This window comes from Mycteria americana, chromosome 14 (assembly GCF_035582795.1).
Source record: "Mycteria americana isolate JAX WOST 10 ecotype Jacksonville Zoo and Gardens chromosome 14, USCA_MyAme_1.0, whole genome shotgun sequence".
Classification (NCBI taxonomy): Eukaryota; Metazoa; Chordata; class Aves; order Ciconiiformes; family Ciconiidae; genus Mycteria; species Mycteria americana.
Genome location: NC_134378.1, coordinates 1,772,349 through 1,799,182, shown reverse-complemented (window position 1 = coordinate 1,799,182; position 26,834 = coordinate 1,772,349). Strand labels below are relative to the sequence as shown.

Below are 26,834 nucleotides of genomic sequence, written 5' to 3'. Positions count from 1 at the left end.
GCGGCAGTGCTGCAGGCAGCCCTGGCTCCATGCTCCCAGCCCCTCTGCTCAGCTCCACCGTGGGCAGAGAACCCCAGGCAGCAGCGCTGCCCACGTGGACATGGCACCAATGCCCCACCGGCTGCTGAATGCTCCGTTGTGGCTGTGCCCGGGAGCGTGGCGGTGCCAGCGGCCCCCCCCGCCTGCACTGCCTGCGCTGGGACGGTGCGCATCTGCGGGGCTCAGCTGCAGCAGTGCTGTGCTCCCAGGGTTGCTGGCTTCCCTGCCAGCCCCATCTCCCTTGGGGCATCTCCTGGACCCTTTTATCCCGGCAATGGGTTTGCAGCCCCATGCGAGGGACCGGAGCCTTCTCAGCACGGCTGCGAGCCGAGAGACCGAGGGGCTTCCTGCTCCTCCCCGAGCCCATCCTACCCAGGGAGCGTGGAGGGGCTCGTTCCTCCCCCCTCCGTGTTCCACGCTGCTGGGGCAGGATCAGTGCCACAGGGATGGGCTCGATGGGCCCATTGGGACGGGGCCCATCGGTGCTCGGGTTTCCTCTGCGCCCGTGCTAAGCCTCGTCTCCCTGCCGAGGCGCGGGGAGGGGTGCTGGGGCACCCGTTGGCACCCGCAGCAGGTGGGGCAGGAGGGAGAGTGGATGGCCGGGCTGGGTCGTGCTGGGACCGGGGAAAGGAGGCAGTGGCTGGGATCCCAGCGCAGGGTGGCAGGAGAAGCCAGGCCATGATGGGAGCAGGGAGGTGGTCCCTGGGGGCTTGCCAGACCCCTTTGCCGGGGCTCCGCCACCCCGGCACTCCCGTGTCGTGCTCTCACCCGCTTCAGCTGAAAGTTAGGGTCCCCGGATCAGGCTCCTTGCCCATCATCAGAAGGTTTGAACTGGAGCTTAATATGGAAAAGTAGGGCTGGCTGGGAGAGGTGGGATGAATTCCCAGCCTGCCACCCTTAAACAATCCCCATCATTTCCTCAGGGATCAGTGCTTCCCAGTGCAGGGAAAAAATAGTTTGGAAGAAAGTTTAGAAACCTCAAGTGACAAAACTCAGCGCGTTTTTGGCCCAAAGTGAAGGCTGTCATTTTAGAGATTTCACGTCAATTCAAAATTTCACACGCTGAGATCCAAACGGAAGCGGTTGGGAATGATCCACGCAGGGATTGGAGCTGGGAGTGTGCAACTGCTTGAATTTGCAGTGGAAAAACAGCAGCCCTGTTTCCTCTGCGGAAAAAATAAACCACTGGTGACCTTTGAAATCTTCTCGTGCCCTTGGCTGAGCACTGGGGTCTGCTAGGAGAGGCTGAGCTGATGTTTCTCAGGGGCTGGGGGCAGGTTGTCCTGCCTGCTCCGGCCAGGAGAGCGTGGCCCTGGGGCGGGGGGTGAAATCCTGGCTCTTTTGGTGTGAACCAAGTCCCTCTGCGGTGACTGCACAGCGCTTGCACAGCCAGCACGGCCAGCAGCAGCGGTGCTGCCCGCCGGGCCGCGGGAGAGGGCTGCTGAGCCTGGCTGCAGGAGGCACAGGCTGCCTCGCTCTGTCTTCTCTGCCCGTCCCTTCTCTTGCGTCCTCTCTGTCCCCTCCCACCCCCGGGAGCCAGTTTTAGCAGTTTTTCTGGGTAAGGTTTCACATCTCCCCGTTGTGCTGAGGACACCTGAAAGGCAGAGGTGGGACATGAGCTGTGGTGTGGGATGTGTTTTCTTTGTAAAAGAAAATCAGCAGCTTTGTGGATGGCACCAAGCTGAGTGGAGCAGCGCATTCACCGGAGGGAAGGGATGCCGTCCAGAGGGACCTTGGCAGGCTGGGGGAGTGGGCTCATGGGAACCTCATGAAGTTCAACAAGGGCGAGTGCAGGGTCCTGCACCTGGGTTGGGGCAATCCCCAGCACCGGCACAGACTGGGGGGCGGATGGGTTGAGAGCAGCCCTGCGGAGAAGGACTTGGGGACACTGGTGGGTGACAAATTGGATATGAGCCGGCAACGTGCTCTCGCAGCCCAGAAAGCCAAGCGTATCCTGGGCGGCATCACAGGCGGCGTGGCCAGCAGGTCGAGGGAGGGGATTCTCCCCTCTGCTCCACCCGTGTGAGGCCCCACCAGGAGCACCGCGTCCAGCTGTGGGGTCCCCAGTGCAAGACAGGCATGGACCTGTTGGAGCGGGTCCAGAGGAGGCCACGGAAATGGTCAGAGGGCTGGAGCACCTCTGCTGTGAAGAAAGGCTGAGAGAGTTGGAATTTTTCAGCCTGGAGAAGAGAAGGCCCCAGGCACCCTTCTTGCAGCCTTTCAATACTTAAAGGGGGCTGATAAGAAAGACGGAGAAAGACTTTTTACCAGGGCCAGTAGTGACAGGACAAGGGGCAGTGGTTCTAAACTGAAAGAGGGTAGGGTCAGATTGGACACAAGGAAGAAATGTTTCACAGTGAGGGTGGTGAGACAGTGGCCCAGGTTGTCCAGAGAAGCTGTGGATGCCCCATCCCTGGAAGTGTTCAAGGTCAGGTTGGACGGGGCTCTGAGCAACCTGATGTAGTTGAAGATGTCCCTGCTCATGGCAGGGGGGTTGGACTAGATGGTCTTTGAAGGTCCCTTCCAACCCAAACCATTCTGTGATTCTAAAAGTGGTCTTTCCCTGCCTGCCTTAGGCTGTGGTCCTGACTGGGGTCTTGCTAGAACAGCGTTTAGGTAGTTGGGACTTAAAGGAGGTGATGGTGGTGGGATGTCATGTCACCAAGCAACTCCTCCAGCCCCAGGGTGGCCGGGTCCATGGTCTGGAGCTGCGTTGGGACCTCATCCCTGCGTTAGTGCTGCCAGGGCTGGGGCAAAGGCTGGGGTCTGGCAGCTCAGGGAGAAGCCGGCTCCCTGCCCATGCCACGTGGGCTGTCATTCCAGAAACAGGGATCAGAAGTATCCCGTATGGGCTTCCACGCTCCAAAAAAGTGCAGTTTTTCTGGTGTTGCAGGCATTACTCAGGGCTGCTCATGTGGCTGCTCTGTGGGCAAGGTGGGTGATGCAACCACGGGCTGATGCTGCCCACTGAGCCAGCTTGTCCAGCCGCAGCCGCAGCCGCGGCCCTCAGGGACGCTGGTGACGCGATCCCAGCTGGTCCTGCGCGGCTGGACACAGCCCAGGGAGCCCGGCGATGGGGAGCTGGTGGGGGCCTGAGCAGCCCGAGCGGCGGATGGGTGACGGTCACAAAGGGTGCTGGATGACCTGTGCGTGCGTGGACCATCCCAGGAGACCTCACCAGTCCCACGCTGCATTTGCATAAAGGTTTCAAAAATGTAAAGTTAACACGTTATGGAGCACCCCAGCATGGAAAGTGCCTTCCCCTCCCCTGTTCCTGGCCCCGAGTTTGTTTTTGCATCTTGCACGGGACAGGCAGCTGGAGCTGGAGGCAGGTTTTGTCCCGCCGCCATGCAGGGTCCGGCCACGCCGGCCGTGGGAACCCAGCGTGCTACTGCTGCTGGCAAGTCCGGAGGGGAAAAAACCAGCCATCCCGGATGCAATATGTGGAGTTGTCCATGTTTGTTTGCAATTTGCTGTGTCAGTGCAGCCTTTAACCTGACTCACAGCCTGGTTTTTCCTCTCAGAATAAACCCTTCCACTCATAAAAAAGACTAGTGAAGGTACTGAAGGCCCGAGGGCTGGGGGGAGCAGGGGGTTACGGCCAGCCCTGCTCTCTGCTGTGAGCGCAGGGAAGGGGCGTGAGCCCTGTGCCCTGACCGCAGTGGGTCCCCGCCGCCGGCGTCCCTCCCCACGCCGCTGGCTCTTCTCCCCCGGCTCAACTGCGTATGAAATCCTGACATCCTGTGCTGCTGCCGCCGGCCCTTTGCAAAGCCACCTCCTGGCGCAGACGGGGAGCCGGGTGTCTGGCAGCGGCTCTGTGCTGCAGGCAGCGGGGCAGAGGTGGGCAGGTCCCAGGCCTGCCCACGCGGCCAGGGCACGCCGGGCTGCTGGCTGCCCAGCTGGCATCCTCCGTCCCCGTGCGCCCAGGTGACACCTCCTGTCTCTCCTTGTGGGTGGCGGTGGCAGAGCAGGGTGACCAGTGGCCATGACGACAGAGACGGGCCCCGGGTCGGAGGTGAAGAACGTGCAGGAGGAGGCTCCGCAGCAGCAGCTGGAGGCGGCCGCACACGGCCCCAGCGCCGCGGCCGCCAACCCCGCCGGCCGGGACGCTGAGGCCAATGAGAAGCCCGGGGCGCAGTCCGATGCCCGGAGTACGGAGCTGGTGAGTGGGTAACGGCCGGGTGCCGTGAGACGCGGCAGAGAGGAAGGCGCAGCAGAAGAGGGAAGAGGGGGCCGTGCCGCCGCTCTCTGCTGCCCATCGCCGTGTCCTCGCTGCAGCGCGGGGGCTGCAGGGAGCCCGGCGAGGCGGGCACCTCTCCTGTGCTGTCGGCCCGGGGGAGCGTCCCGGAGGGGAGCCCCCTGCAACCAGGGCAGTGGAGGGGCTCTGCTGGCTGCCTCCCAGCTGCCTGCACGGGTCCTTGCAGGCAGGACAGGCAGAAGGAGCAGTACGGCAGCCCAAAGTGCTGACGGTGCTGGGAACGGCTCTGCTGCGGCTGCCAGCCAGGACGGGGGGAGGAAGCGGGTGGCCCCACGTCCCAGGACTGAGCCGCCCCTGGCAAGGCTGGAAGCAGCGGCTGCACCCCAATGTCAGCCTTGGAGCTGCCGGGGAGCTGTGCCGCTGCCCTGGCCCGGCCTGCTGCACCAGGCAGCTGGGCAGGGAGGTCTTGGGTGCTGAACTGGCCCCGGGCTCATGGGTGTGCATTTCCCAGGGACCCTGGTTGTGCCGGTGGCGGGGGGGGGAACTGGACTTGGCTGTGGACTCCCAAGAGGTCATCAGCCTCCCCCCCTCAGCTGCCCTCTTCTGCCTGCTGTGGGAGGGCTTTCCCCATCTGTCTGTCCGTCCGTCCTGGCAGTGGCGCTGGGTAACCCTGTGCATCTCCCCACTCCAGGGCACAGAGATGGAGGAGAAGGACTACAGTGAGACGGATGGGCTCTCTGACAAAACAACCCCCAGCAAGACCCAGAAGTCACCCCAGAAAACTACCAAGAAAGTGAAGAGTGCCCTCTGCAGAGTGACCCTGCTTGATGCCTCCGAGTACGAATGCGAGGTGGAGGTGAGTCCCAGCTTCAGGGGGCTGCGCTGGCACCAAGGAGGGGACACGCCTCCGCCCGGGGACCCTGCCCAGCCCAGCGAGTCCCCGATGTCAGGGCTCTTCCAAGGACAGCTTTGTAGTACCTCTCTCCTAGGGAAAAAGATCCACAGCAATAGCCATTTAAGTTGAAATTTCAAAACAAGGAAAAAATCTGGAAAGACAGACCCTAGCAGGGAATTTCAGCCCAGCGAATCCAAATTTGGCAGCTACTCACAATAGAAAACAGTGTCTAAAAAGCAGAAGCTTGATAGATGGGGGATAGAGCTCTGCCTGACAATATGTGCACGACACATCCATGTGCCAGCCTGTCTGCCGACACCTCAAGAGCGCAGCGTGTTGGCTGTCCCGTGTGCTAAGGCGAAGGATGTGTGTGCACGTGTTGGTGCGAAGAGGCTGACATGCGTGGACCCTCACGGCTGCCCCGGCGGGTTTACGTCCATCCTCTCTGTGTTCATCTTCTCATCCCTTTCTGTCCCTCCGCATAAAGCCGGCAGAACGGGGACCGCATGGGGAGGTGTGTCAGAGCCTGGCAGCGCCGTGCGTGTGCGCGAGTGTGCGAGTGTGCGCACGTAAGGGTGATACCCGTGCACATCCCTGTGGCTGCATCCTCGTGCGTGCAGGCAGGGCGGTGTGCCCGGGCAGGCGGTCCAGCACCCTGCTCTGGGTGCGTGGGCCACCCGCGGTTTGTGCAGCGTCGCAAGCACGTGGCGTGGGCGTGCACGAGTGCACGCGGGTGTGCGCCGGGGAGCGCGTTTCCCTGGTAGAGGCTGTCACTGCAGGGGGGACAGAGGGGACTGGCGCTTGCCAGTGGCTGCCTTGGCACTGGGAGATGCTGCAGGGCTGCTTCAGCCGCCGTCAGCACGGGGACCTCTCCCTTCTAGGACAGGCTGGGGGACACCCAGGATTAAATTGGGGGTTGAGGCTGGTTTTTGTGGAAGGGTCCTGTGGCCCTGCCGCAGGGGCAAAGGCAGCTGGGAGGAGAAGTATGTGCCGGGAGTGCTTGTTTCTGTCCCCCGGGCTCGCTGCCGTCTCCTGCCTGCAGGTCGGGGAAGGCAGCGCTGCTCTGACCTGCGGCATCCTCCTGGTGGGAGGGACATTTTTAAGGACTGGCAACTTTGCTTAAAAATGCAAAAGCTGAGGTTGTTTGGGAGCAGAAATCCCGGAGCCTTTGCCAGGGAGACCTTTGCACTTGCTGCTGGCGAGCGGGCAGATGGGGTTTTGTTAGCAGCAGCTCGGAGCTGGCTGCGCAGAGCGGACCTGCATCTGTATGCGGGTCCTGCCTCCCTCGGGTCTTGGCTGCACAGGACTGATAAATGTAAGGAGCATGGCTGCCTGCTTGCCGCGGCTGCCTGGGACAAGCGATCACCCTGAGGCAGCCGGCAGTGGGGGGGCCTGGCCCCCTGCCCGTGGCACAGGCGGCAGGGCCTTTGGTCTCCGCGCTCCAGCAGCCCTGACTGTCGCTTTAGCGGTAAAATTTGTCACAAAGCTGTGGAAAGATGGGTTGTCATGAAGATGAAAGCCCTCACGAAGAAGAAAAGGAGCAGAGCACCCCAGGGACTGCGGGGGGGCTCACGGGGCACAGGAGCGGCTTGCGCGAGCTGCGAGGGGCTCGTCCTTCCTCTGGCTCTCCCCGTAGCCTTGGCCAAGCAAAACCAGCGTGCAAGCAGAAAGCCGGGTTGCAGGCTCGCCGGCAGCTTCGTGAGCAGAGCGATGCCCCTTGCCGGGCCTGGGTAAGGACGAGCTCTCTGCTGTTGTGCGGAGGATGGGGTCAGCTTTTAGAGAGCCGCTCTCTAAAAAAGCCACCTGGGGCATAGGGGGAGAGGGTTTAGCATAGAAAGGCTAGTGCTGCATTTCTTCTTTCTTTCTCGCGGGCCTCAAGGGAATAGTTGTGCCTTGCCCGCGTGCTTAATTAAGGCTTAGTTCAGTAAAAATCAAAAAGGGGAGTCAAACCGTTCAGTGTGACACCCCGGCACGTGCCACGGGTGAGCCCCTGCCTGCAAAACCCGGGTCAGCAGGAGGGAGGAGACCCAGGAAGGGCGACTGCAGCCGCTGGAAAAGCTTTGCAGGGCGGCAGGAGCCCAGGGCTGCAGCGGGGGGCAGCAAGCCGCTGGGGCTGCGCCGCTTGGTGCCCTGGGCTGCCGTCCCTGGGGCGCGTGGTGAAGGTGCTCCGGTAAATGGATGCCTCGGAGAGGGGAGATGGGAGCTGCCAGGCTGGAAGGCTGTAAACAGGGGAGAAACACACATGGGAACGGTTCTTCTTCCATCCCCACGAGCGAGCCTGGGCCTCACTGCCACCGGTAATGAAGGGAAATTCAGGGGAACTCAAAGAACCAGATAACGAGGGCGCCCTCCGTCCCCGCGCGTGGCTTGGGCTCTTTGTGGCTCTCGTTTGTCACGCCGTGCTTCGGCACCCGGCCGCCACCGCCACCAGCGGGGAGGGCGTTGGGAAGGAGCTTGTCCCACGGGCAGCACCGGCTGCGAGCTCTGGGGCGCATTTGTCCCAGCTTGCTGGTCTGGAGCGGAGGTGCCTGGGCTGGCTGGAGCCCTCTCTGGTTTGGCATCACTGTCTCCTGGAGGGGTGGGGGATGAGCCGGGGGGGCACCGGGTCCCCCTGGCCCTGCTGCCTGCACTGCAGTGGCGGGGCTCGACCGTGCCCTGTCCCGGCAGCCCTGGGACCGCCTGGGTGTCCCCAGAGCGGTGCTGCCAGGTGAGAGGGCTGCTCTCAAAGGCAGCCCGGCACCTTTTGGTGGTCGCCTGGAGGGCCAGGGCTGCCCTGACCCTCCTCAGTGCTCCCTGCCTGCACCCAGCAGGTGCTGCCTGCACCTGCCCGGTCTCCAAGGGGGCCAGCTCACCGTCAGCCTCTCCATGTCTCTGACAGAAGCACGCCCGAGGCCAGGTCCTCTTCGACATGGTGTGCGAGCACCTCAACCTCCTGGAGAAGGATTATTTCGGCCTCACCTTCTGCGACTCAGACAGCCAGAAGGTGAGCACGGGGGGTCCCTCTGCGGCCGCCCCCTCTGTGCTGGGGGTCCCCCTGACCTGCTGTCTCCTCATTGCAGAACTGGCTGGACCCTTCCAAGGAGATCAAGAAGCAGATCCGCAGTGAGTGCCCGGGGAGGGTCCATCCTCCCCAGCCCTGGGGCATCCCGCGGGGCTCCCGGATGGCTCAGCTGTGGCTGTCCTCTGGCGGGTCCCCTCCCCGCTTGCCCTGGAGGGGACCTTTGGTAGCTGGCCTGGGGACAGGGATGCTGTTGCTCGTTCGGCTGCCTATTACCCACCTCTCCTCTTACTCCTGACGGGCGTGGGGGGCAAAGGACCCTGTCTGTGCCACCAGAGAGCTGGCTGAGACCTGGTCCCTCTCTGGGCGCCATCCCCACCTGCCCTGAGCAGGGAGGACAGGGATGGGGAGAGAGTGGGGGCTTGCTGGGACAGGTCCTGGCGTGCCCATGATGTTGCCTTGCTGGGCGGTAGAAGGGCTGTTGCCCAAGGTGTCACCTTCTGGGACACGTGAGGCTTTTGCTGTGACATTGGTAGTCACGCTGAGCTGATGGCTCCTGAAGCTGCTTTTCTCTCCCCATCTGTTTGGGGAGGATTAACCAAGTCATGCTGGTGTCCCGATGGCTGTTCTCCTGGCAGCTTCTGGAGCCCCCTTGTCCCTGCCCTGTGCCGGGCTTGAGGGGACTCGTGGGACCCTTAGTGGGTGCCTAGATGCTCCTGCACGCCCGCCTGCAGCCAGCGTTGGTGCTGCCCTTACAGCTCTCTCCCCTCCCTAGGCGGGCCCTGGAACTTTGCCTTCACCGTGAAGTTTTACCCTCCAGACCCTGCCCAGCTCACGGAGGACATCACAAGGTGAGGACCACCCCTCCGTGGGCACAGCTGCCGGGGCAGCTCCCAGGGGACCGGCTGGGAGCATGTGGAGGGGCAGGGCTCAGGCAGGACGTGGGCAGCCGGGGGACGTCTGGGGGCTCGCTGCCCTTCTGCTGCGTGTGGCAGGTCTAAATTGTGCAGAGCGGGGCCAGGAAGGTGGCCGTGGGAGGTGGCAGTCCCCGCGGAGAGCAGTGCAAGGTGGGGTGCACGCTGCCGCTTCCCGGGGAGCCCCAGCCTGCTCAGGGGGCACGCGCCTCCGCCCTGCTCTCACCCTCTGCCCCCTCCTGCAGATACTACCTGTGCCTGCAGCTCCGTGCAGACATCATCACGGGGCGCCTGCCCTGCTCCTTTGTCACGCATGCCCTGCTGGGCTCCTACGCTGTGCAGGCCGAGCTGGGCGACTATGATGCCGAGGAGCACGTGGGCAACTACGTCAGCGAGCTCCGCTTCGCCCCCAACCAGACGCGGGAGCTGGAGGAGCGCATCATGGAGTTACACAAGACCTACCGGTGAGCCCCAGGAGAGGACGGGCTGGTGGCGAGGAAGGCACCAGGCAGCTGGCCCACGCCTGGTGGGGCGCCTGGCCACGTGTCCCCCTCTCTGTCTTCCTGCAGGGGAATGACCCCTGGGGAAGCGGAGATCCACTTCCTGGAGAACGCCAAGAAGCTCTCCATGTATGGGGTGGACCTGCACCACGCCAAGGTATGGGGCCATGGGGCTGCCAGAGCCATGGCAGTGCCACTCCGTCCTGCCCTGCTGCCTGCACACCCCTCCCTGCCCAGCCCCTTCCTCCCACAATGAAGGTTCAACAAGGACACGGTCCTGGGCAGCCAGCTCTGGGTGGCCCTGCATTGGACCAGAGGACCTCCAGAGATCCAACCTCAACCAGTGTTTGACTCAGTGACCTCTCTGCCAGCCGGTCCCCCGTAGCAGAGCACCGAGCAGGAGGGAGCGTGGCACTGCTGGCCGGACTGGTTCTTACTGGGCAGCTGAGCAGCCCCCTCATGTCCCTCTTGCCTCCTCCAGGACTCAGAGGGCATCGACATCATGCTGGGCGTCTGCGCCAACGGCCTCCTCATCTACAGGGACCGGCTGAGGATCAACCGCTTCGCCTGGCCCAAGATCCTCAAAATTTCCTACAAAAGGAGCAACTTCTACATCAAGATCCGCCCTGGTGAGGTGGGTGCCACGCGCCAGTGCGGCCTCGGGGCATGGCAGCGTGCCTGCTCTGCTGGACTGGGGCTGCCTGGCAGGGAGGTCCTCGCCTGGCTCCAGCCTCTGCCCCAAGGGTCCCAAGTTAATGACCACGCCGCCCAAGAGAGCACATCTCCTGTGGCGTACGGAGGCTTTCAGCAAGTGCTTTCTTGTTCCTGCTCTCATTTTCTCACTGGCAAAGTGACGTCAGCAGGCTGAGGGCACCCCAGGCTCCTTTCCCCCCCAGCCAGACGCCGTGAACCCGCTGGTGTGGGGAGGTCGCCCAGGAAGGGGCGTTGAGGGCCATTTTTGATATGTCTTCCATGCTTCACAAAAACACATCAGGAGGCTTTTTCGTTCGTTTTCCGACTTTATTTTCACTCTTTTCACTTTTATGTGCACTGATGGGAGAATGTATTTCCACCCACGTTTTCCAGCAGGCAGGAGGGCAAGGACAGTGCATCTAAAATGGAGAGTGATGCCCTCTCGCCAAAGCGAGCCGTAAAAGGTTTTTGTTTCTTGAGGGAATTTATCTTGGAAGTATCTGTAAATGGAAAAGCCATTTACAGTTGAGGAACGCACTTAGGCCAAAAGTGTGGGGGCGTGATCCCACCACCCAGTGGGGCTTTGCATGGACCTTTCCAGCACTGCTTTGAAGAAGACTTTTTATTTCATGGTCACGGCTCCTGCCAGGGGAACCGGAGGGCCTTGGCAAGGCAGGTCCCATCGTGTCCTCTAGAGCAGGATCTGCCTGTAACGGCGTGTCTCTGTCTTCCCCAAGTACGAACAGTTTGAGAGCACCATTGGCTTCAAGCTGCCCAACCACCGCTCCGCCAAGCGTCTCTGGAAGGTCTGCATAGAGCATCACACCTTCTTCAGGTGAGGAGACCTTCTCCAGACCTTCTCCGGGCCTCCCTTCTCGGAGGCAGACACGCTCCTGCCTCTGCCACAGAGGGTACGCGTGGGGTGCGGCACTGGGGGACGTGGCTGGGGCTCGCTGACGGCACTCCACCTCTCTCACCCCTAGGCTGGTGTCCCCGGAGCCACCCCCCAAGGGCTTCCTGGTGATGGGCTCCAAGTTTCGCTACAGCGGGCGGACGCAGGCGCAGACACGGCAGGCCAGCGCCCTCATCGACCGCCCGGCTCCCTTCTTCGAGCGCTCCTCCAGCAAACGGTACACCATGTCTCGCAGCCTTGACGGAGGTATGCCCCAAATTGGGGAGGGGGAGGGAGATTGGTCCGCTGGCGGGAGCGAGGGGGATGCTGTTCGGCTCGTCTCTGCGAGCTGTTCAGCTCATTTGGCAGGGTTACAGCAGCCATCAGGCTTCCTTCTGGAGGCTGTCCCCAGCCGCATCCCCATGGCAGAGGGTCTGTCCCCACCCCAAGTGATAGCTCAGGCTGCGCACGAGCAGGGGAACGCGGCGGGGCTGGGGTCGGGCAGCTTGGGGACGGGGCCCCCCCGGCTCCCTGTGCCCTGGGACCCCTGGGGCCACCAGGAAGCTCTGGGACCCACCCCTGGGACCAGCCATCCCTGCTGCAGGGCATTCGGGGCTCCTCGGCCCCCAGGTCTGAGCTCGCAGGGTGGGGGGCAGGGGATGAGGGGCTGGGGTGGGGGTTGGGGGTGGCAGGGCTGGGGTGACCCGGGCTCTCCCCCACGGGCAGAGTTCTCGCGCCCAGCCTCCGTCAGCGAGAACCACAACGCCGGGGCGGAGGGCGAGAAGCGGGATGAGGACGGTGAGTTTGGCAGCAGGAGACGGTCCGAGACGGAGGACGAGGAGGTGACCACCCCAACGAAAATCAAGGAGCTGAAGGTACAGACGAGGCGGGCAGAGGAAGGCGGAGGTGGAGGGGTAGGCTGGCTCACGCCTGGAGAGGGCAGGCAGGGGACCGGGCACGGGCAGCAGGGCTGGGCTGCAGGCAGGAAGGGTCATCTCGGGGCACGGTCCCCTGCAGCCCTTTCTCTGCCGGCTGTGCCCCAGGCTGGTGGGACCCCAGGACATGGCTCTTGGCCTCACCAGTGGAAATGGGGCTGTCACAAGGGCTCGGCTCAGCTGATTCCCCAGTGCCGTCCAGGCGGTCTCAAGGCTCATCCCCAGGCAGGGCTGGACCTGGGAGCAGCCCCGCTCCGGGACAGGGGTGGGGATGGGGACAGGCCAGGCACACCGGTGCTCACTCGTGCCCACCACTGCCCAGGCACAGCCCACCCACTCCCTGCCCTGGTCCCCGGGCTGGCCCAGGGACACCCCAGCCCATTTCAGCCCCGCGCTGTGAGGGGAGGGGGGTCCGGTCCTTCTGCGCCCTACCAGCCCATCAACTTAACTGTGATATTTGTGACAAGTTCCCTCGACTGACCCTGCTGGTTACTTTTAACCCTCTCTTTGCTGCCAGCCGGAGCACGAAACAACCCCCAGGCACAAACAGGAGGTATTCTCTCTCTGGAGTATCTTAGTCCTCATCGGTGCATCATATTGTCCATCCTTTCCAAAGCAACACTGTGTGTCACCCTATTTACTGGAATACAAGATGCACCAGGGCGGGGGGTTCGATGCTAGAGAAGCCGATGAGCAGACAGCTGGGGATCTGCCCCAGTGCACACACGGCATCTTCTATCCCACTAAGTAAGGTAGTCCTAATCGTACGTGTGAGCGAGAGCCCTCCCAAGGCGCAACGGCCAGGCCCCCGCGCCGAGTCCTTGGCCCATTGGGAAGACCTGGCTTCTGCTCGTGTTACTGACTCCACCGTGTCCTCGCCTCGTGTCTCCTCTCTGTCCAGCCCTGCAGCCCTAGCTCTCCAGTGGAGGCTGGTCCCATCGCTCCCGCTGGTACCCCGACCCACACTCTGCTTTTGCCTGACCCGAACTGCCTCCGTCCCCTGCCCTGCCTGGCGGCTCTGCTCTCCTGCAGCCCCCCGCTCCCGCAGCGTGGCTCCCCTCTGCGGACAGCCGGGCTGAGCTCCTCGCGGCGCCGCGGCTGCCGTCCCGTCCTGCTGCGGGCAAATGAGTCTCTGAGCCGCCGTCAGCGCCCGCTCGGCTGCCTGCGCGGGCAGGCGCTGGCACCCACCCCCTGTGCCAGAGGGCAGCTGCCTGCGCCTGCCCGGCCTGCGAGCGGGGCCGTTGCAGGGAGGAGGGAGGCTGAGCCCTCCCCTGCACAAACTCCTGCGTCCGCAGAGCCCCCCCGTCAGGAACGATTCATCCCAGCCTAAAATCCACGGCTGCTCCCCGGGGGTTTCTCCTCCGCTCGCAGTGGGACGTAGATCCTCACTGGAGCCGTCGACGGGGGCAAACGCAGCCAGGCGATGGGGTTTGCCGCGCTGGCACCACCCAGCCCTCACCGTCCCGCTCGGCACCACAGGGCAGACCCCGCCGGGGCGGTGGGCACCGGTTGCGGTCCCTCCCCTGCCCGCCTCATTGCTTACCCCACTGCATGTGCATGTGCTGCTCCCCTGGCCCCGGCGCACCCCGAGCCCAGAGGTGGGCAAACCATGAAGCGGTTCTCCACGGCTCAGACACGCAGGTCCACGGGGGGAGTTTGTTCGTGAGTTGCGCTGAGCCTTCAGGATCTGGAAAATTTGGTGGGGTTTTTCATGGGACTCTCTTGGGTCTCTGGGCTGTGGCTGAGGAGAAATACCGGGGAGGTATTTTAGGTGACTCCTTTCGAACCTCAAAAGAGGTTTGAGTTTGAGTTGGAAGCAGAAGCCAGGGTCCTTGCTCTTGCTGGTTCTTGCTCTGAGCCAGTTTGCCCACCTCTGCGGCAGGACGAGGGGAGCCACCCTGGTGCCTGTACCGTCACAAAACGATGCTCTAACGCCTGAACCCCACCTTGCACGTGAGCGCTCTGAGCTGTCCCGTCTCCGCAGCAGGCCAGACGCCACCCCACCCCCGGCTGCCTTGGGCCCAGGCTGGTCCACGGTGATCCAGGCTTGGATCCATGCTGGACATCTCTGACCAGCCCTTGACCACCTGCCCGTCGGCAGAAGCCCACTTCGAAGGAGCTCCACTGAAATGCCGGTTTCCTGCCCTGCTGGGACAGAGGCTCGGGCTCCCTTTGTGCCTGGCACGAGGAGGCTGCCGGTATTTCCAGTAGGGCCCGATCCCTTGCTGATCCCAAGGGAGAGCCCACTCTCTTCCTCCACGTGGCTTAGCTTGTCCTCAGCAGGCCGTGCCCGAGATGCCGAAGGGTCATGCTGTGCCCTTCATGGAGGGAAGCTTGCCACGCGCATTTGGCCACGTGCTGCCTTTTTGCTGCTCCCTGAACGGTCTTAGCGAGAACTGCAGGCCAGGGTGCTCTGACGCGCTGTTCATTTGCCTCGTGAGACCCTAAATTCAAGCCCAGTGTGAAGCAAACCCTCCCAGTGCCCCTGCTCATATCTTTTGCCTTGGCTGGTGCTTTAATCATAGTTATCTTCTTCTCTCCTTCCCCAAGTTTTTAGACAAGCCAGAAGATGTTTTGCTGAAGCATCAGGCCAGCATCAATGAGCTGAAACGGACCCTGAAGGAGCCCAACAGCAAGCTGGTTCACAGGGACCGGGACAGGAGGCTGCCTTCCTCGCCAGCCTCTTCCTCACCCAAGCATGAGGATGAAACACCAAAGGGAACCCCAGAAAAGGCCAGTGAGGTTTGTTCTGCTGCTTCTCTTATGGAGGGAATCGGGTTGTTCGCGGGGAGGTGTTCCTCAGCTGTTGGGCTCTGGGTCTCTGCCTCCTGTGCCACCCCGGGGAGCGTGGTGGAAGTTACGTGGTGGGGGCACAGGGTGGAGGGAGGGGCCCTTTGGCCAGGCCGTTGTCTTGTGAGTTTTGTAACAAGCTAACCACCTTCACACTGCTGGTAGTGATCGCCCCGTGTGCCCAGGCACTGCATGGGGCTGAGCTTCTTCTCCGGAAAGCTGTGTTTTGGGTGTACCTGAGGGTTGGGCTGTGGCTTTGTCGGCCCATGAGATGGGGCTTTCCTCACCCCTCGTGCCAGCAGGTCTGCTGCTTGGCAGTGCCCGGTGCAACTCTTGCCCAAGGGGTGTCCTCAGCAGAGCAGGACCGGGTGCCTGAGCAGAGGTGCCCCATGGTGCTCTCACCAGCCGGGACCTGGGTGGTGGGAGTAGGCGGAGGGGTGAGCAGTGCCGCGCTGGCACCCTGCACGCACGTCCTCCCCTCCTGGCATTTTTCCTGCTGGTTTTGCGGTGGGACCGCGAGTGCGAAAGGAAGGCGCCTGTGGAGCTGGAATTGGGGGTGCCAGGACATGCAGAGCGCCCGGTGCGGCGTGAGGGACGCAGATGTGGCGCAGCTGGGTGCTCTGTGGCGCTGGGTTCCTGGTTGGCTTGGTCCAGGCAGCGTGCGGCAAGGGCATCCCCGCTGCCAGCCTGGGTGCCCTCTCCCTGCCAGGGACCCTCCCTGCTTGCCCTCCCTCCGCAGTGTCCTCTCCCCCGCGGCGGCTCTGGAGCCAGTCCCGTGCCTGCACCGGTGGGCATGGCTCCAGGCAGGGCGGATGCCACACGTGGGGCCAGCTTTGCCCTGGCTCCCTCCCCGGACGGTCTTGCAGAGCAAGTGAGGACGTGGGGTGGGGCTGCGAGGAGGGTGCGGGGCGCTGCGGGGCGGCTGGGCCAGGGCCTCTCTGCGGGTGGTTCGTGATGTGCACGTGCACTGACCGGAGACCCTGCAGAGGTGAGCTCACAGCCCCTCATCAAAGCACTGAGCTGGGAAGAGGGACTTCACCCCGTATCTCTTTTACAAGCAAATACATAAAGTGCAGAGATGTAAATGGAGCATCTAGAGCTGGCATAGCTGTGACCTCTGTTCATCCATCCATCCATCCATCCATCCATCCATCCATCCATCCATCCACCTATCCATCCATCTACCCATCCACCCAACCACCTACCCACCATTTGTTCCTTCATTCCTTCTCATGTGCTCTCTCTCTCTCTCTCTCTCTCTGTCTCTCTCTGTCTCTCTCTCTCTCCCCCTCTCCCCGTGGGTGCTGGGGTTTCCGTGCTGTCACAGACGATGGAAGAGGACACCCTAGACGATTTTGCATCTGAGCACGGAGCTTCCCTAAGCATGGAGTCTTTCACGCAGAAAAGCCTTGTCTCCTCTCCTGAGGTTGTCACCACCCTCCTTCTCTCCCCACCCCTCGCTCTCACAGTTTGCCCCCCCATGGGGCCCTCCAGCCTGCCGAGGCGGCTCTTGCCCTCTGAGCAGAGCTTAAGCCGTTTGCTGGCCGCCCTGGGTGGGTCCCCTCTCCGGCGATGGGCGGGATCCCTCGCCAGGACAGGGCTGTCGGTGAAATCTGCTCCCCTGACTGTTTCTTCTGGGCTGTGAGACAGGGTCCTGGGAGAGACCTTCCAGTGGAGCCCCGCTGTGCACCCCAGGCTGGCTGTGTGGGTGAGGGGCCATGCTGGAGGCCAGTGCGGGGGTCCCGGGGCAGTGCTGACCCTATGGCACAGGCGCTCTGCGGGCGTCCGCTCCAGGTGCAAGCAGGCAGGCAGCTACAAGCTGTCTTTAGCAATCCCGGGGGCTTTCCTTTCACTTTGGCTACAGTTACAGCTCCACGGGCTTGGGCACCCTGAAATAGGGCATCTCTGGAGGCATCAGAAATGTTGGACTTATGCCTGTGCAAAGCAGGGTCACGCTGCCTTCGATGTCCTCGCGCAGTGCCCACGGTGAGGAGCGTGGGCTCTCGGCACTGCTCGCATGCAGGGTTTATCTCACGTGATGGTGGTTGTTTCCCAGGACAGCCAAGAGAAGATGCCACTGAGCAGAAGAAAACTGGTCTTTGAGACTTGGTTGTGGTGTGGTTGGACCCAGCCCCGCCGCAGCGTGGTGCCCAGCGGTGCTGGGTGCACGTCCTGCCTGAGTGCCCCCGACACAGCGGAGCAGGAGCAGCGTCGGGCAGGGGAGCAGACGAGGCAAGGGCAGGGGCAGTGGCGAGGCTGGTCCCGCTCTCGCTCCCTGTCATCTCCCTTGGTCAGTGCAGAAGTTGCCGGCGTCAGCGGGCTGTGCCCTGCCAGCACAGCTGGAGCCCGAACCTGGGCTGGCTGGAGCACGCGTCCCCAGGAAGCAGTACGGGTGTGAGCGAGGGCTGGGGCACAGCCTCGGGCTTCAACAAGGATACAGGCGCCTTCGGTGGAGCTTGGGCTCTGCAGCAGCATCTCCTGGTCCACGCTAGGACCCTCTACCTGCCAGTATTTAGGAGCTGGTGGACAGAAATGGCAGAAGTGAAGTGTGCACGCATCTCTTGCTTCAGAGAGCCTTGCCCTCCGCCCTCCGGAGACCCTCGGGGTGCCAGGGCTGTGCTGGGGTGCAGGTGCCGAGGGGGCCTCACCGGTGATTTCTCTTCAGGCGCTAGTGGCTGAGACTCAGCAGTTGATATGTGGGAACTTGTCCTCTCCTGGCCTGTGGTTGCCATGAGGAATTTGTGGCCCGAGAGGGTGATGACATGAGGACAGCACATCTAACAGAGCTTGGAGCTCTCATCACACTCAGCCAGAAAGTCCCTCGGTGCCCATGGGCTCCAGACCTGCTGAGGTTGGGTTATCTGTCACCCCCAGCTACAGGCATCTCCACCCTCCCCTCCATCCCTCAGTCCTCGCTTCTGCTGGAGGACCAGCATGTTGGGCTGGGAGGTGCTGGGAGTCTCTTCAGCTTTGGGTGGCAAAGCAACCCAGTGTGTTGTCTCAGCATCTCAGATTCACTCATTCTCCCCTTCTTGTCGTGAGGCTCGTGCTTTCCTCTCAGGTGAGCTGGGTCTCCCTGAGGAGCAAAGAAAGATGGCAGGGACACTGAAGGATGCCAAAGGGAGAAGTCTTCTACCTGCCTTGGGCTCTGCCGAGGTTACGAGCCTCTTTGGCAGGGGCAGAAGGCTGTCTCTGCTCCATGCCATCGTTTCTTTCCTTTCTACCAGCTTGCTCTCTCTTGTGCTGTGTAGGCCACAGTGAGAATGGCCTTCCCAAGCACTCCTGTCCCTAGAGCAGATGCGTTGGGGGACGGGGGGGAAAGTGTGAAAGTAAATTATCCTTGGGAAGTCAGCGTTGCTCTATGGACAGGCCCTTCCCAGCATCATCACTTCTTAGACTCAGCTCCTGCCTTGGCACACACTCTGTCCTGCCAGCCTGCTGCCCTCCAAAGCTCCAGAAGTTCTCTTCTTTCCTGGAGGACATACCCAAGTATCCAGATATTTTCTCCAAACATCCCCGAGAGTCCTCAAGCTCTGGAGACACAAGGGCTGCCATGAGCTGTGGAACCAGAGCTGTGGCCGGAGCTGGCATTGAGCCCTCCGGAGCAGAGTTCAGATCACACCACAGAGTAGTTGGCTGTTCCCTTGCAGAGAGCTGTGCTCATCCCAACAAAGTTTGAAGAGAAGGAAGCTGGTTTGGAAATAAATCTGGAGCTTTTGGGTTTTCCTTACTGGTTAAGAGGTGCTGCCATGGATGAACACATTGTTCCAGGCTTCGGAAGACTTGTCTTAAGGCTTTTTGATTGACAACATATATCTCCAGCATTAGCTCGGAGAAGGAGCCTGAAGAAACTCATCATCTTTGTCCAGGGAAGGTCTCCTCCAAAGGGCTCTGGTTTGCAGCCAGAGGAGGGGGACGACAGGGCTTCCCTGAAGAGATTTGTACATGCGCTCACAACCTGCCCATCCTTGCCTTGGCTGCAGAAAGGGTTCGGCAATGAGACCGCAGTGCAGGAGCAGAAGAGAAGCTGCTGTGCCCTCAGGAAAGCAGGCACTCTGATTGAATCACCCACGAGCATCGCTACTGAACGGCAAGACTGGCGTTGAGGGAATGCCAGAAACCAACCTGGGCTTCCCGGCAGGCCCAACGCAGCCGCCGAGTTAGTGACAATGTTGCTTTCATGGGTCAAACCCAACTGTGAAAGACCTAGGTGCAACCTAGTGCTCCTGGCAGTCACTGACTGCCTCGGTTGCGATTTCCATGGACTAGGAAGAAATAAAACCTGCACTGGAGGCAGGTGTGGAGGAAGGGACCTGGAGAGCAGACGGTGCTTGGGAGTGCAGGGTACAGGGACATCGGAGAGGCTTGTGCAAGCGATGGTGTAGGAGCTGGCATGGGACAGGTGTCCTGAAGACCTGGCTCCTCCAGCATGGGTGCACAGGGCTGCCTGGCTGCGGCAGGGCGCAGGTGCCACGGCAGAGTCCCCGGCAAGGATCCGTCTGTCATCTGTGGAGGAGGGTGCCCTTGCTGCCGTGCGTGTGGCACGGTTGCAATGCACGCGTGCCGTCCCAGCAGCTGTCCCGGCAGCGTGAAGAGCCTGCGCCCACCTCCGCCCTCGGGTGGCTCGGCGTGCTCGCAGAGGGCCAGCGGCAGGCCGTACCCGCGCGTGGTGCCTCCCACCCAGGCACAGCCCTGCTGGCCCTCGGGGGGGATTCTCAGGGGGCAGCCACGCTCTGGCCAGAGCCTGGGGCAGGGGGCAGGCGCGAGGTCTGCTGCTTTCCGGGTGCTGCCAGGGCGAGGCCTGGGGCACTGTGCCTGGGGAGCTCTGCTTTCTTCGGCACCTGGTAAAGAAGGCAGGGGCTGGGAGGTGGCATTTTTCTGCGGGGGCTTTCACCGATTTCTGATTCCCCTCCTTGTGGAAGCCCTTCCGCTAGTAATTGGTTTTCCTCCTTTCTCTCTCTCCTCTAATCTCATCTTGTTTTCCCTTCCCTCTTGCTCTGCTTCCCTCTGCCCCCCTGTTTCCCCTTATTCAATATCAGTTATTAGGTTTCCATTTCGGGTGCAACTGCTCCAAACGTTCACCCTGACACCCCTGCGTGGGGCATGGCTCATGTTTTCATGGATTATTTTTCCTGGTTTGAGCAGGGGCAGGCAGCCCCCCCCTCGCTGGGGCCGGAGCGCATCCCGCTGCCACCGAGGGTCAGTCCTGCCCAGCCTGCAGAAGTGACGCTGGCTCTGCCCGCAGGCCGGTGCCCAGGCAGCCGGTGCCATGGGCAGAGCCAGCCCCACGGTGACCTCCGCAGGACCCTGCCCGCAGCGCTGCCCGTCGCGTGCGTGCTGCCTGCAGTAGGATGGCTGGGGAGGCTGCGGGGCTTCCTCATCGGTGCAAACGTTCTCCTGCTGCTGTCTTCTCGTGGGTTATTTTCTCCCTTCTGTTCCAGAAGTGGTTGTATTTTAGCAGTGCTTTGCTCTTGGCACTTGTGAAGTCTTTACCTGTCTCGCAGGACAAACACGTGAATGTACAAGTGTACGTAGTGGCAGTGCTCCAGCATCCTCCCCTGCGCAGCAGCACAGGTACGCTGTGTGGTACCACATACCCACGCTGTCCTTGCTGCGGGATGCTCCACAGCCTTTGCTTGGTCCTTGGCTGCAGTACCCGTAGCTGTCTCAGCTGCCAAGCCTGCGGTCTTCTTCTGCATTTCACAGGTAACCTTTTACAGGTTACATTTTCTGAACTGCTTGGTTTCAGCATTGCTAGAAACCTCTGCTAAATAATTGCATCTGATGAGATTTCCCTGGAGAGCTGGAAAGGAAGGATGGACTTTGGAGTGAATCTGAGCTGCAGCATCTGGTAGGAAGGGAAAAGGGCCTTTCTGATGCCTAAAGGTGGCTTCTTTTCTTGCTCGTGCGCCTGGCAGTCTGACATAGCCTTAGGGCACGTGGATGAAGCTGAGAGTGACGCTACTCAAAACACAGACCATTGCCTACCATGAAATCTCACCCTTTGCTCATGGAGATTGCTAGAGCCAGCTGAGAACAGGAGTCAGCTGGGGAGTCCCAGCTGGGTTTAACCAGCTGTGTTCCCCTGCCTCATGAGAGGTGCCCTGATGGCTGTTAATGTGTCTGCTGGGAGCATTGCTCTCCCTTCTGTACTTCCAGCAAAGCTGCAGATATTGCAGGTATGTCAGGGAGCCACCGCCCAGAGCAAAACGTGGTCCCTGGAGAGGATGGAGGGGCTCGGTCCCCGTCACGGCGTCAGCCCCCTTATTTGCAGTGCCTTCTCTCCATCAGCGAGTTGCCAGGCTCTTTGTACAGACCCTGCCTCAACTCTTGCATGAATAATAATAATAATAATAATACTTTAGCCAGCCCTGTCCGAGGCAGATCAGCTTTCTGTTACTCATGACAGCAGTGATCAGCCGTTAGGTAAAGTATGTTTGATGCTAACTCTTCTTGCTCCAATTGCAATGCAGGGCTCGGAGCATTGGGTATTTATAGAGAGAGAAACTCCTAGGCTGGAAGCGGTAGCTCTAAAGAAAGCTCTGGGAGTCAAGAAAGAAGAAGCGCATGCAGGTACCTCAGAGGTGAAAATGAGCGCGAGCATGTCGAAAGTGGAGATGGCAGTAGGGAGAGCCAAGGAAGTGGCAGGCCAGGAAGAGCCAGCAGATGCAGCCCTGGATACCCGGACGAGAGCAAAAATGATCGCTAGTCCAGAGGATTTTGAGTCTGTCTGGGAGGATGAGACCTATGAGAAGGAAACCCGGGGGGAGCCCAGCCAGGAGGCAGAGCGCCTGCCAGCTGAGACCGCAGAGGAGAAGCCCCAAGAGCAGGGCGAGGAGGCAACCGCCAGTGAGCCAGGTCTGCCCAAGCCATGTCAGCAGCCTGAAGAGAGGCAAAGGGCCAAGATTTTGGGGCCAGAGCCTCCCCAGGGAGAAAGTGAGGTGGTCTCCAAGGAGCGTGCTTCTGCAGCCTCCAGGAAGCAGGAGGCCAGAGTGCTGGCTGCAGGCACAGAGCTCGTTAAAATTAAAGTGAAGGCTAGTGACGACAGCTCCGAGACTTCTGCGACCCAGAGGATCATCTACTTAGGAGATCCAGAGGGAGAGGCGAAGGACAGTAAAACACACCTGCTTTCGGAGACTGGCGGATGGCTTGGCTTGGAGGAGAGACCAGAAGCCACTGTGAGCACGTCCGGGGAGGGATCTGGGCAGGCGGTACCTGTGGCAGAAGGGTTCCAACCCCCTTCCTCAGCAAGTCAGCAACACAGGGCAGTGTCTGGAAAACCTGCTGAAGCACCGGAGCAGCCCAGGACAGGCTGTGATGGGACCAGCCTGGCGGGACGTCCCACCTCGGGGCAGGAGGAAGGGCCACCCCTACAGCAAGAGGAAGCATCTGCTGGGCTGACAGGCTCCGACGCACCCGAGGGAGGTGAAGCCCTACCGTGTTCCCAAGAGGTGGGACCAGAGGAGACGGATCTGCAAAGCCCAGTGGGAGTCTTAAAGCCGCGTGGCCTGGCAGGAGATGGCCACGGGGCTGAGGAGCACAGAGGGAGCCCAGTACAGAGCCCGGACATCTGCACGGCAGCGGAGGGGCTCTCAGGAAGGATTGGAGCAGACAACGACAAGGAGGAAAGTGCCAGAGTGGTTCTTCAGATGGAAGAGATAGAGACCAAGTCGCCTCTGTCAGCTGTGCCTCGGCAGGGCCACCCTCACACCACTGCGGGGTCGGAGGGGGATAAACCCAGCACTCCTGCCCCTACGCCCGTTCCCCAGCAACCCAGCCCTGTCCCTGCAGAGCCAGCCCCAGGCACCGAGCCTGAGGGCAGAGACCCGTCCCAGGGTACCAGCCCCGTAAGAGGTGTGGGCATACCCAAGGATGTGAACCTCTCAGCGAAGGTGGCATGCAGGGAGGCAAGCCCTGTAGTAGACAAAGGAGCACCCAAGGACGCGAGCCCTGTAACAGAGGTGGCAACACCCAGGGACGCCAGTCCTGAATCTGAAGAACTCCCTCAAGACATGGGCTTTGCTACATGGAAACCACACCAAGGTGCAAGTCCTGTTGCAGGCGGACCACTCCAAAACACAGACACTGCAGCAGAGCCGATCCAGGTCAGAGACCCGGCCACAGTGGAGGTGGCCCAGGACACGGACCCTGTCACAGCGAGGGCAACCCAGAGCAAAGTCCCTGCCACAGAAGAGCCACTCCAGGAGGAGAATCCCATGATAAAAGAGCTCTCCCAGGATATAGGGCCCACATCAGGGAAGCTGACCAGAGATGAAGGCTGTGGGATGGAAGAATTGTCCCATGACAAAAGCCCTTGCACGGAAGAGCTGCCTCCCAAGGCAGAAGAACCAGAACAAAAGACTGAGGCCATAATAAGAGACCTGCCCCAAGAGGGTCCCATGGCTGGAGGGCTGCTCCACACTGCAGATGCCAAAGCGCAAGAGCCACCCCGGGTCCTGGAGTTTAATGTGGGACAAGATCTGCAGGGCAGGAGCCCTACAGTAGGAGAAACTGCCAGGGACAGTGACCTTGCTCCGGGGCAGCCACTACAGGATAAGTCTCCCCCCAAAGAAGCTGCTGATGTCCCGCACTACCGCTCCCCTGTAGCAGGATTGTGTCAAGGAAGCAAGACGTACCGGCTCTCTACCTTGATCTACGAAGGCGGGGGAGAGCTGCAAGCGAGCAGTGGGACACATCAAATAGAGTCTGGGTCATTGATGTGCGTGGCTGGGAGGACAGGAGCCGTGTCCCAGGAGCATGGAGATGTCACTGTGACCCCAAGTAGCTGGCAGGACAGCGAGAGCTACCAGAAAACCTCAGTGGCCTCTAAGATTAAGATGTTCGAGCAAAGCGAAGCGGAGCGAAGGGCAGCCCAGGAGGGACAAGAGCGTGTGTCTGAAGCTGAGACATCAGCAAAAGCAAAGGGTCTGGCACAGGACGTGCTTTTGAACACGGGCCTCGCCTCACCGCCAGCGGTGCCGGTCGCTCTGGGGGGACCGGCATCCAGTGCGGGCTCCTTGGCCCTTGGGCTAGGGGCTGGTTCAGGAGACACCTCCCAGCCTCTCTCTCTGAAGGAAGATGTTTCTGTTGACCTGGAGCACAAAGGAGAAGACAGTGCTGACCTGGCCTCCCCCGACTCTGGCTGCGAACTCACGCTGGCAGAAGCCGTGGTAACTCTTCCAATGAACTGTCCGGATGGAAAGTTCATGCGCATGTTGTGTGGCTCTTTATTATCATGTCCAGTGGCTCCTCACACATCCATTGACTGACAGCAGTCGCTTTGCATCCCCTGTCCTTTTATGTATGTGTGTGTGGTCAGGCTTATTTGCTGAATGCAGACCCGCTGGCCAGTTGGTTCATCAGCTTTTGTTTTGTGACCCCCCCCTGACATTTTGGCTCCCTGGAGAATGCTGCTCGCTAAACCCGAGAGCGGGCACCCAAGCTTCATGTCCAGGAGCAGGAAAGGGAGATGGGGGGTGGCTGAAGGAGCTGCGACTCTGTCACGGACACGCACACACACCTAGCAGCAGTGTGCCCACGCTTCCAGCTTCACCCTTGCATTTCTTACGTTGATATCCCTTCTTGCTTAGCTCGCCGGCCTCACCCACCCTCCCCTGTCTTCGGCAAGCTGGTGGCTGGATGATGAAATAGCTTTCTTCGCTCTCCTAAGCGCTAGATCAGCTCCTGTAGAGTTCATTTCCTTACAACTAACCGTTTTCTCTAATCCAGAGCAAATCTCAGGAACCAAGTGGGGAAGAAAAGGATTTATCTGACCCGTCAGTAAAATCCAGCCTGAAAGAAGAGAATTTAAAGACTGCTGTTCCAGTGGTCTTCCAGGTCTCAGTGCCGTTTTACTAACTGCTGCTTACCGTAGTATGAAAGCTCACCTTAACCAGCTGAGGGCTGCGTCCTTCCAGCTCCTCTCCCCATTGCAGAGCTGTTATGTATATATTTATACATACACACACACACAAAAACATGTATGCAGGTGTGTTCCTCTTGAGTTTGTTTGACACCCTGTTTCTCATACCTCTCAACCTCCCAGCAGTGCCGAGGGAAGGTTGTGCTGGCACAGCCTGGCCCGTTGCGGGGATGGCTCTGGCTGCAAATGCTTGGACCAGGGTCCAGGAGGTGGGTTTCCTCTGGCATCAGTGGGCTTGGAGGTGTTCCTAAGGGAGAACTGCCTAGAGCGAGACGCAAAGTCCAGCGATGGGTCTAGATTTCCCAAAGTCCAGCATGGGTCCAGATTTCCCATGGCTTCATGGCAAAGCATGGCGAGGGGAAATGTACCCTCTGATGGCGGAGTTGAGAGGTATGTCCATGTCTGGAGAAGAGCTAACGGAGGGAGGTCATCCCTTGGCTCTGACGGTGCTGTCAATTACACTGACCAAACACCCAGCCAGCTCGTCCTACGACTCACCCCCGGCTGCGTGAGGCCTCTGGAGGGGAGCGTTGCGTTGGTGGGGCAGATTCACCCCCTGGCACAGGCAGCCGCCCCGGCGTGCAGGGCTGGTGGGCGGCCCCGGCAGGGCTGGTCCTCCTCCCCCGGGGCGATGCTCCGCACGGCCCACGGATGCTCAGTGGAATTGGCACACTCCTTGGCTTCTCCTTCACTGTGCGTGGCTGATGGGGCCCTTTTCTTTCCGGCTCTTCTCTCTTTCTTTCCCTTTGTTTGTTTTTTTTTTGAGTGCCCAACCTTACTGACATACGATAGCACTGGCGTCTGAGCTGTTTCTGAATGTCTGTTGACAGACCTGTTGTTTTGCATACATCTGCTTCCACCGGGTGCACTGACGTGCCGCCAAGCTGGCCAAGCTTTTCTGTGTGACTGATCCTTTTTTGAGATGATTAATTACCAATAGACTTTCGGCAAAATCAGATTGAATAACCCTTCTCCCCCCACCCCACCCTTGCAAAGTCGCTGCTGTCAGAAAGGTTTCAGTCTCCGTGCTTGAGTTGTCTTTGACTCTACTCTGTGATGTTTGCTGCAGCCTTCTTTCTCCTCCTCCTCCCCTCTCCCCATCGGCACTGCCAGCACTGCCGCGCCATGCGGTGCTCACTGTATTCGTCTCTCTCCGCCATTGTGTCTCATTCAGAGAGCGGGCTTGAGGGAGGGCGCCGAGGAGAAAGCTAAGCCGCCTCGGCACAGGGCTCCTGAGAGTGACACCGGTGATGAGGAGCAGGACCAGGAGAAGGACTCGGTCTTTCTGAAGGACAACCACCTGGCCATCGAGCGCAAGTGCTCCAGCATCACGGTCAGTTCAACCTCCAGCCTGGAAGCAGAGGTGGACTTCACAGTGATCGGTGACTTCCACGGCACAGCCTTTGAGGACATCTCCCGGAGCCTGCCCGAGCTGGACAAGGACAAGAGTGAAACGGAAGACGAAGGCCTGGTTTCCTTCCAGCACACTGACAAAGTAGTTCCCGGACTGGAAGAGGATGTCAAAGGCGGGGAGAAGGTCTCCCAGCCCAGCCCAGATGTCTCCCAGCTAGAGGTACACAGGGACACCATTCCACCGAGGCTGTCTCAGTGCCATCACGCGTCTGTGTTCCTTGTCCTGGTGCCCAGTATTGCCTCACTGGCGTGCACTCCCGTGTTGGCTTGGAAGAGCATGCTAGCTTTCAGACATGCCCAGGTTCCTGTCCGGTGTAGCCGTTTTCCCCCGATGCACGCTGTCACCTGTGTTGCATGGCTCTGTCGTGTGTTTTGTGCATCAGCTAACCGGGAGAAGTCATCGTCATCTCTTAATCCCCTGCGTTTGGCTGCCTACTCCGTCCCTTGCACCGCTACAGCATGTCAGCAGCTGGGAAGGGCACGTGTCACTAACCGGCGGCTCTGTCCTTGTGTTTTGCATGAAGTCAGTGACCAGTTTGTGTAGTGACGAGACATGTGCTGCCAACTAACCTCTCTGGTCATGCCGGGGCGCGGAGGGATTTACAGAGTAGCTTGTGGGAGCCGCTCCAAATCTCGTGGAGGGTC

General features: G+C 60.7%; 2 protein-coding genes across 11 annotated transcripts in view; both read left to right on the top strand.

Annotated features, from left to right (window-relative positions):
- Positions 1-26,834, top strand: part of EPB41L1 (erythrocyte membrane protein band 4.1 like 1) — a 72,361-nt gene that overhangs the window by 36,476 nt on the left and 9,051 nt on the right. For 5 of the 10 annotated variants that reach the window (XM_075516917.1, XM_075516914.1, XM_075516915.1 and 2 more), the window contains exons 3-16: positions 4,006-4,201; positions 4,929-5,093; positions 8,011-8,115; positions 8,192-8,234; positions 8,906-8,981; positions 9,290-9,508; positions 9,614-9,701; positions 10,026-10,178; positions 10,975-11,072; positions 11,221-11,396; positions 11,856-12,004; positions 14,615-14,806; positions 16,182-16,280; positions 25,951-26,349. In XM_075516917.1, coding sequence (XP_075373032.1) covers positions 4,025-4,201; positions 4,929-5,093; positions 8,011-8,115; positions 8,192-8,234; positions 8,906-8,981; positions 9,290-9,508; positions 9,614-9,701; positions 10,026-10,178; positions 10,975-11,072; positions 11,221-11,396; positions 11,856-12,004; positions 14,615-14,806; positions 16,182-16,280; positions 25,951-26,349 — 2,139 coding nt within the window. In that variant the 5' untranslated portion in view covers positions 4,006-4,024. The remainder of the gene's footprint in view (positions 1-4,005; positions 4,202-4,928; positions 5,094-8,010; positions 8,116-8,191; positions 8,235-8,905; positions 8,982-9,289; positions 9,509-9,613; positions 9,702-10,025; positions 10,179-10,974; positions 11,073-11,220; positions 11,397-11,855; positions 12,005-14,614; positions 14,807-16,181; positions 16,281-25,950; positions 26,350-26,834) is intronic. The other 5 variants (XM_075516921.1, XM_075516920.1, XM_075516913.1 and 2 more) reach the window with 4 other exon arrangements.
- Positions 21,162-24,712, top strand: LOC142416989 (uncharacterized). The gene is made up of 2 exons (XM_075517214.1): positions 21,162-24,021; positions 24,584-24,712. The coding sequence occupies exons 1-2, from the start codon at positions 21,295-21,297 to the stop codon at positions 24,710-24,712; spliced, it is 2,856 nt and encodes a 951-aa protein (XP_075373329.1). The 5' UTR covers positions 21,162-21,294.

Excerpts from the sequence above, each read along its gene's own strand:
- LOC142416989 (XM_075517214.1), top strand. The coding sequence starts at position 21,295 with ATGCTAACTCTTCTTGCTCCAATTGCAATGCAGGGCTCGGAGCATTGG. Across the intron at positions 24,022-24,583 it reads AACTCACGCTGGCAGAAGCC|AGCAAATCTCAGGAACCAAG; the intron begins GTGGTAACTCTT and ends TCTCTAATCCAG.